Source organism: Miscanthus floridulus, chromosome 7, assembly GCF_019320115.1.
Source record: "Miscanthus floridulus cultivar M001 chromosome 7, ASM1932011v1, whole genome shotgun sequence".
Classification (NCBI taxonomy): Eukaryota; Viridiplantae; Streptophyta; class Magnoliopsida; order Poales; family Poaceae; genus Miscanthus; species Miscanthus floridulus.
In genome coordinates, this window is record NC_089586.1 from 88,861,154 (window position 1) to 88,870,349 (window position 9,196).

The 9,196-nt window shown below is 45.1% G+C and overlaps 1 protein-coding gene across 2 annotated transcripts; it reads left to right on the top strand.

Annotated features, from left to right (window-relative positions):
- Positions 1–795: 795 nt before the first annotated feature.
- On the top strand, positions 796–2,116 carry LOC136463736 (pentatricopeptide repeat-containing protein At3g04130, mitochondrial-like). Of its 2 annotated transcripts, XM_066462717.1 has the most exons (2): positions 796–1,527; positions 1,602–1,736. In XM_066462717.1, the coding sequence occupies exons 1-2, from the start codon at positions 892–894 to the stop codon at positions 1,614–1,616; spliced, it is 651 nt and encodes a 216-aa protein (XP_066318814.1). In that variant the 5' UTR covers positions 796–891; the 3' UTR covers positions 1,617–1,736. The 2 variants fall into 2 exon arrangements, with proteins under 2 accessions (XP_066318814.1, XP_066318813.1); XM_066462716.1 differs by having other exon boundaries at positions 796–2,116.
- The last annotated feature ends 7,080 nt before the right edge of the window (positions 2,117–9,196 follow it).

Consider the following 9,196-nt stretch of genomic DNA (forward strand, 5'->3'; position numbering starts at 1 on the left):
ATCTTGATTGCGCACTACAATAACTAAAATGTATTATAGTTCAATAAAGAATCTTGACACGAAGATACTTTTAGGCTTAGTGCCGTAGTTTGGTTTCCACAGATATATCTTGTTTGAAACCGCTTAAAAGTAGATTCTCAGTTGCAGAATGCGATAATCATGCTAACAAGTCGTGGTTGCGGTGATTTTCTCCTCGCATCAGGCCATGAGATTTGAACTATAGTCCTATTTTTTTTGGTACCTGTGACTCACGCCACAAACGCACTGCACGTTGGGCACGCACAAGCCGAGCCAAACATAATCAAAGTATGACGAGCAAAATAAAAGCCACACTTGTGATAAAGTTTGGCAAAAAAATAAGACTATAACATGTGAAAACAGTGCTAAGAAAGTGTGGCACATCGTAGTTACGACAATGAACCAAACAATTACATAAAAAACTATGGTGTGACTAACTTATGACGTGGCAAGTTGTGGTTATAAACCAAACAAACCTTAAGCCCCGCGTCCGTTCTTGGACTCTCAAGAAAAAAGACTCCCCTTATAACGCACGGAAATATTTACCTGTGTATATATAAAAGATGCTGGTCTTTAACTCGGTATATTTGGCTTGCGAAGTTAGAAGTGGAGCAGGAGAAAGCGACCCTAACAGCTGTGGGCCTTTGAGCGGAGTGAATGTGGGCCGGTCTCCTCGCGTCAATAACGGAAAGGAACCTATTGGGCCTCTATCAGCGGCCGCGATCGCATATTCCATTCGACGCTGCAGCGGTCCAGCCGCTCATCACCTCCCAAACGTGGCGCACTTCCTATCCCTCCGCCGCCGCTACGGCAGCTCAGCACTGCTGACCCTGAGGTCCGCCAGGTGCAACAAGCCGCGGACATCGTCTCCTGATGCCTCTGCGCGGTCTCCGGCGCCGGGGACGTTGCTGCGAGGCCAGGAGGATCCTGCTACGCCTCTCCCTCCGCAGATCGTCGTCGTCATCGTCGTCCGCCGCACCTCCGAACCAAAGTTCCAACAGCGCCGCACTCACGGCGGAGGAAGAGGCGGCGGCCGCAGAAATCAAGAGCTCGCTCCTCAGGGCGCGCAAGGGGAGCGTCGAGGACCTGGTCCGGACCCTCGCGGCGGAGTGCTCCGAGGTCCGGCTGACGAGCGGCGTAGCGGACAGCCTGCTGCGCAGGTGCGGGGACGACTGGAAATCCGCGCTGGGTTTCTTTCTGTGGGCGCAGTCGCGGGGCGGCGGCTACTCCCACACGCCGTACGCCTGCAACCGGATGGTCGACCTGCTCGGGAAGATGAGGCAGATCGACCGGATGTGGGATCTGCTGTCTGAAATGCATTGCAGGGGGCTCGTCACTGTGGACACTATCGCCAAGAGCATCAGGAGGCTTGCCGCTGCGAGGAGGTGGAGGGATGCCATTCTGTTGTTTGATCAGCTGGAGGACTTGGGACTGGAGAGGAACACGGAGACCATGAATGTGCTGCTGGATGCGCTCTGCAAGGAGAAGAAAGTCGAATTGGCGCGCGAGGTATTTGTCATGCTCAGCCCGCATATCGCACCAGATGCGTACACTTTCAGCATCTTCGTCCATGGGTGGTGCAGTGTGCGCAGGATTGATGAGGCAATGTGGATGATCGAGGAGATGAAAAACAGGGGGTTCCCTCCTATTGTCATCACATACACTGCTGTTCTTGAGGCTTACTGTAAGCAGCACAACTTCAGGAGGGTGTATGAAGTCCTTGATTCCATGAGTTCTCAGGGCTGCCATCCAAATGTGATCGCTTACACAATGATCATGACCTCACTGACAAAATGTGAAAGGTTTGAAGAAGCTCTGAGTGTTTCTGACAGAATGAAGTCCTCTGGTTGTAAGCCTGATACCTTGTTCTACAATGCCCTCATCAACTTTCTTGGCAGAGCAGGTCATTTGTTTGAAGCTAACCAAGTATTTCGTGTCGAGATGCCAAGGAATGGTGTGCCCCGTAATGTGGCCACTTATAACACCATGATATCAATGTTAGGATTGACGATGTGTATGTACCTTTCTGTGTAACCCGTATATCTGGATAGGCTCCTCGCCCTTTCAGTAGATGCACCGCAGCCGGTGCCGCGGTGTAGAAGACGTTCAGCTCCGGTGAGATGAAGTCCAGTGACGCCGGCGGTGTCCTGCAGAGGGAGACGGCGGTGGTTGGGGCACATCCCGTCGCTGGCAGCATCTCTTTAGATCGGTATTAGGGTTTCTCTTTGGGTGGGTGTGGCGGCTCCGGTCAACCTCGTAGTCCGAGCCCTCACCCCCACATTCCTTTTATGTGTGCCGTGCGACAGGGGCCCTCCAACCGAGTTAGGGTTGGGCTCCCCCGATCAGGGAGCAGAGATAGGGCTCAATAGGCCGTTGGGCCTATTGGTGGAGATCAACTAACATTCTCCCCCTTGATCTCATTCCATCTTTCACTTTCATATCATTTGTTTTTGCTCATTCCATTACAGATTAGCTCATAGAGCATGTCTCATCGTCACGGTCCATTGCCGATAGACTTAACAGCTACAACTCACTACTCTGTTCTGAAATAGATACTTATCTTTGGGCCTTCTTTTGTCCAGGAATATTTTAGGCTTTCCCTTAAACCCAAGCTAGCTACATGTTCTCTGAACACCATGTCCTCTGAACATGTTGGGTGGTAAGCCTTTTGTAAGCGGATCCGCGAACATCCTTTCTGTTCTTATATGCTCAAGACTTATGACTTGATCCCGGACTTAATCTTTCACAACATAATACTTTATGTCAATGTGTTTGGCAGCACCACTTGACTTATGTTGTGAGTATACTGTACTGCCAGATTATCATCGCAGTATTACTTTAAGTGGTCTATAGATGTCGTCAACCACCTTTAAACCGGGTATGAACTTCGTTAGTTAGTTCACCTGCCCGTTGCCTCATAACACGCTACAAACCGTCATACATTGTGGACGATGTAGTGACAGTTTGCTTTGAGCTTTTCCATGAAATAGCTCCCCTTTGCGAGATGATAGAAAATCCACGTCTGGATATGCATTCACTCTCGCATAATCAGAATCTGAATATCCCACCATGTGGAGTGAATCAGATCTTCTATATGTCATCATGAGGCATTTCGTTCCTTGCAAATAACGCAAGACTTTCTTTATCAATTTCAATGTTCTATTCCAGAGTTCCTCTGGAATCTGCCAAGTAAAACCCGGTAACAAATGTCAAGTCAGGGCGTGTTCATACTTGAGCATGTTGCAAGCTTCCGACAGCTGAAGCATATGGAACCACTTTCACTTTATCGATTGAGCTCATATTGGTTCCTGGGGCATTGAAAATCCCCACATCTGTCGCCCTTGACTATAGGAGCAGGTGAGGGACTACATTTGTGCATACTGAATTTCTTTAAGATCTTTTTCATGTATGCCTTTTGTGACAGTCCTTATACCCTTTTTCTTTTATCTTGGTGAATCTCGATCCCTAGAACGAACGAGGCTTCGCCAAGATCTTTTATATCAAATTTCTTTATCTCCAGTAGTAGACTGACATCACTACTAGCAAGTAAGATATCATCTACATATAGAACAAGGAAGATAAATTTTCCATTCTTAAACTTTGCATAGACACAATTGTCCTCTACATTCTCTTTTAAAACCCAAAATTCTTTATTGACTGATCAAACTTCAAGTACCACCGTCTTGAAGCTTGCTTTAATCTATAAATAGATTTCTTTAAGCGGCATCCCATTCGTTCTTTTCCTTCCATGACAAAACCTTTCGGTTGTGCCATGTAAACATTTTCCTTCAAGTCTCCGTTGAGAAATGCCGTCTTTACATCCATCTGATGTAATTTTCAATCGTAATGTGCCACTAATACCATTATGATTCTGAAGGAAACTTTACATGAGACTGGAGAAAAGGTCTCATTGTAATCAATTCCTTCTCTTTGCATATAGCCTTTCGCCACAAGTCGCGCTTTATATTTCTCTATATTCCTTTGAGAGCCAAGTTTTGTTCTGTAGACCCATTTACAGCCTACTGTTTTGACTCCTTTAGGAATTATTTCCAAATCCCAAACTTTATTGACATTCATTGTTTTTATTTCATCTTCCATGGCCTCAAGCCACTTTGATGAATGATCATTTCTCATGGCTTCTTCAAATGAGGTGGGATCATCCTCCATTTGAAATTCCTCAGTGTTGTACACTTCATAATCAGCAGGAATAACTGATTTTCTAACTCTTTGAGACCTTCTAGGGGCCTCCACATTTGGCACAACTTTTGTTTGAGGCTGTTGTTGCTCCCCCTCATGTGTGGCAATAGGTTCTATAGAATCCTGAAGAACAGGTTCCTCATTTTCATTCATTGTTGCCACAGGTGAAATAACAACAGGTGCTGGCACCATAGTATCTAGCACTGTTGGTGCAGCTACAACAGGTAGTGAGAAAATTGGCTCATTAATCATTGGAGTGGGCGCTTACACCCGCTTCACTTCAAGGTCAATTTCTCGAGCTACCATGCTCCCCCTCATCAATTCGTCCTCTAGGAAGACAGCATGTCTCGTTTCCACAAACTTTGTATATCTCTCTGGACAGTAGAAACGAAAACCTTTTGACTTTTCTGTATAGCCAAATAAATGACAACTTACTGTTTTGGGATATAACTTCCCAATGTTTGGGTTAAACACTTTAGCCTCAGCAGGGCTCCCCCCACACACGCAAGTGGTTAAGTGAGGGTATTCTTTCTGTCCACAACTCATACAGTGTTTTGAGCACCGACTTTCTTAATTCTCTATTGAGAATATGAATAGAGGTTTTAACGCCTCCATCCACAGGCTCAACTATAAGGTGGAGTAAATTATTATACTGCCCACCATATCCATCAGGGTACGATCGATTCTTTTAGCTTCTTTATTCTGCTGAGGTTCGCCCGGTATTGAATACTGGGCTACTATACCATTCTTTTAGGGTATGCCGACCGTAGTACTCCACCACGGTCAGACCTGACTGTCTTTAATCTTTAATGTCTTAAATTTATCCAATACATCTTTTCTTTCTTTGATTGGATAAATATAGTCATAATGGGAGTAATCATTTGTGAATGGATCATAACCATCCACACTCTTTACAGAAAACTGACCACAGATGTCTGTGTGAATAATCTATAAAATTCCTGCGCTTCATTTAGCATCTTTCTTTACATACTTTTCTTTTATGCATTCTCTGCATTGTTGTTAATCTGAGAGCTCTAATGGAGGAAGAACATCATTCTTAACTTGTCTTTCTATTCTCCCCCTCGAAATATGGCCTGAACGATAGTGCCATAATTTCGACAACGCATCGTGAGCTCTCTTATGCCACCATTTCCAGAGTTACACTCTGTCACCAGCTGCTTTATCAGCTGAGTAGCATATGTCTTTGAAGTGTCAGTGAACTGACTCTTTATTCTATCGAGGTACTCGGTGACCGTGTCACACTTTGAGATTTAGCCTACAATTGCAGGTTCAATCATGTTCTTTATCACAGCCAAACTTTTTCTTGTTGGTAGTGATTCATTTCCTATGCCCAAGGAGTCATAGGATATCTTTTTGGGATTCAAAATCCCTCTCTTTAGTTGCCCAAATGGCATCATTCACTTTTGTCTCCCTCACCGGTGCCACAAACTCAGTGGAATACGGTGAGGTGACTACCCAGTCCACCTTAGACAAGATAAGAAAACCAGGTTAAAACTTTTCTTAACATAAAATAACACATCATTTGCATGCCTTGATTCCAACGTTGGTTAAAATCAAAACATACAACTATTCTTATACACTAATTCTACATCACCGTTGGGCAGAAATAGAATTAATGCATAAATCATTAACTTTCACAATTGTTCTTACACACTAATTCTACATCACCGTTGGGCAGAAGTAGAATTAATGCATAAATCATTAAAATTAACATCTGTTCTTATACACTAATTCTACATCACCGTTGGGCAGAAGTAGAATCAATGCATAAATCATTAAAATTAACATCTGTTCTTATACACTAATTCTACATCACCGTTGGGCAGAAGTAGAATCAATGCATAAATCATTAAAATTACGATATTGTCATTAACAACGTTGGTCAGAAAATAACAACATCATAATCCATGACAAATCTCTTTTTCTCCAATTAAATACCACATTGGTTCAAAATAACTGGAGAATAAACAATTTCTCTAGCTGTGGAAAAACTTTTTCTTTTTCTCCAAGTAAATAGCATGTTGGTTCAATATAACTGGAGAATATACTTTTCTTTAGCTGTGGGAAAACTCTCTTTTCCTTTAATTTTACCCACAGGGAAAATTTCTTTTTCTATTTTCTTTAATCCATTAATCAATTTCCAGGGAATAAACATTTTCTGGAAAATCTTTTCTTTTCTCCAGTTAAATATCATGTCGGTTCAAAATCACTGAGGATGAACTTTTCTTTCGCAGCGGAAAACATATGCTCAATTTCTTGAATTTTACCCACAGGTAAAATACCTTTTTCTATTTTTCTTTTGAGCCAATTTGTATTTTCAATTTTCCAGGAAAAAGAAAAAACCGAAACTGGGCCCTTGCTTTTCCTGTGTCGACCGAAAATGGCAAGGCGGCCCACGGCCCACGCCCGCGTGGGCGCTTCCCACGCTCTCCCCCGCGCCCAGGCCGCAACCTGGGCCTGGGCCGGGAATTTGGCCTGGCGCGCGCTGCCGCCTGGGCTGAAAGCCAGCCCGCTCGATCTGAGCCGTCCGATGGGGATCGACGGCTACGCGTCGATTTCGCGCAGTTAAAAAACCCCGACGCCGCGTGCCCGGGAAAAACCCTAGCTTCATTCGCCCCTTGCCCTTCTCTCTCTTCGCTCGCCGCTCTCTCTTCTCTCTTCCTCAGCGCAGCCGCAGCCACCGAGAGGACATCGAGCGGGAGTGAGCAGCGAGCCACGGCGCCGTCGCCGGCCCCCTCGCCGGCGCACGTGCTCCCCGACGGGTGAGCACGCCGCCGTCGAGTGGCCTGGCCGCGGTGCCCCCGTTTGCCGAGCCCGGCGAGCAGCAGCCCCGGTTCGGCCTTTCTTCTCCCGCGCCGGCCAAGGGCCGGTTCGGGTGGGTTTCTTCTCCCTTCCCTTTCTTATTCCCCAATTTCTTTTCGATTTGGTTCTTCTCTCATCCGAACTGATGTGGGGAATGGGGTTAGGGTTAGGGTTTCTTTGATTCCTTTCTCTTCTTTTCTTTGATTTCTTTTGTTTCTTCTCGGATTCAACCGGTTAGGGATGAGGATCCGTCTAGGGTTAGGTTTAGGGTTCGTATGCCGACCCTGTTCTATTCCCCTTTCTTTTCTGTTTTTCCTTTCTTTTCTTTGACATCCGAATGGATCTAGGGTTAGGTTCTGTTCTCTTTTATTTCTTTTCTTTTTCCCTTGTTTACCCGAACAGATTATCCCCGTTCTAGGGTTAGGGTTTCGGCTCTATGAGCCTAGGGCCCTATTTCTTCTCTGATCCATATGGATCTAGGGTTAGGGTTCGTGTGCCGACCCCTCTCTTCCTTTTCCTTTCATTTCAGGGTTAGGGTACTTTTGAACCTTCCGAATCGAATCGAGATCTAGGGTTAGGGTTCGGTGCCGAGGGCCCTTCCTCAAGGCCGAAAACTTTTCTTTCTTTTCATCCATTCTTTAACCCAGTTAGGGTTAGAGTTCAAGTGCCGAGGGCCCTTCCTTTTCTTTTCAAATCCGAACTGGATTCTTTTCTTTTGCTGTGCGCCGTCGAACGGTGCGGCCATCTTTTCCCTCGCGCGGTGGCGGTGGTTTTTCTTTCTTCTTTTACCCGGTTAGGGTTAGGGATACACACTTGTAACCTGCTCCGATACCATTGTTAGGATCGAAGTGTGTGTACCTCTGTAACCGTAGGATTGGGTAAGCTCCTTTACGTTTCTCCTTGCGGCACAGCAACGTAGACGCCAGTGCCGCGGTGTAGTAGGAGTAGTCCAGCGCGGTGGAGAGAAGTCCAGTGACGCCGGCGGTGTCCTGCAGAGGGAGACGGCGGTGGTTGGGGCACATCCCGTCGCTGGCAGCATCTCTTTAGATCGGTATTAGGGTTTCTCTTTGGGTGGGTGTGGCGGCTCCGGTCAACCTCGTAGTCCGAGCCCTCACCCCCACATTCCTTCTATGTGTGCCGTGCGACAGGGGTCCTCCAACCGAGTTAGGGTTGGACTCCCCCGATCAGGGAGCAGAGATAGGGCCCAATAGGCCGTTGGGCCTATTGGTGGAGATCAACTAACAATCAATTCTCTGCCAGTATGGGCGAGATGATGATGCTCTCGATGTGTTGAAAGAAATGGAGGCACAATCCTGCAAACCTGATCTTCAGACATACCAACCACTTCTTTGTCAATTATTGAGCTTGGTGTTCTAACTGTGGCACCATTCAGTATGTTGTCTCATATTATATTTATGCATTAGGTGATATCAATAGTGTACATGCCTATATAACAAAAGTCTCTAACTGCACTGGTGCATAAGTATAATTTTCCGCATTGTACATGTTGATTCACTTATTGTGTGTTTGAGAAAACAGCAAAACAATATGCTTTCTGTTTAAAGTGTCGATTCAAATAGAAGCTCACTGAACTCAGGTGCTTGTAGACTTACAAACGTGTATCATATCTACTTTATATAACATTCTTACTGTGGAAAATATGAGGAACATCCTTACATTTAACTACAATTTATCTGTTATTCAATATGGTTTAAAGTGACATGCTTTCATTTGACTACAGTTTATCTTTTTCAATATGGTTTATCACTTCTTTCAGTGCATCATTATTTCACTTACTTTGCTCCCCAAACCAATGAGTGTTTCATGGTATAAACATTCTGTCGTTGCCACTTATGTTAGGGGTAAATAATCACAGTCATGGTCAATTGAGTATCTGTTTTATCATTCCACAGCTCTTGGTTGCCTTCTGCATTTAGCATGTAATTAATACTCTCTTACGATTTATTTTTTGAGGGATTCTCTTAAGATTTATCAAGAATGAACTTGGGAAAGTTAATATACCATCCTGTTTAGGGTAGCCATGTCCGTGTAAAATATCTTTGCTCATTATGGACAACTAGGAAGATAGGCGTGCTTCGCCGCGCCCACTGTTGATCAGGGTTGATAGTTTGCCAATAATAATAAAGGTAGTCCCTTT

Coding starts and splice junctions, on each gene's coding strand:
- LOC136463736 (XM_066462716.1), top strand. CDS start 892: ATGCCTCTGCGCGGTCTCCGGCGCCGGGGACGTTGCTGCGAGGCCAGG.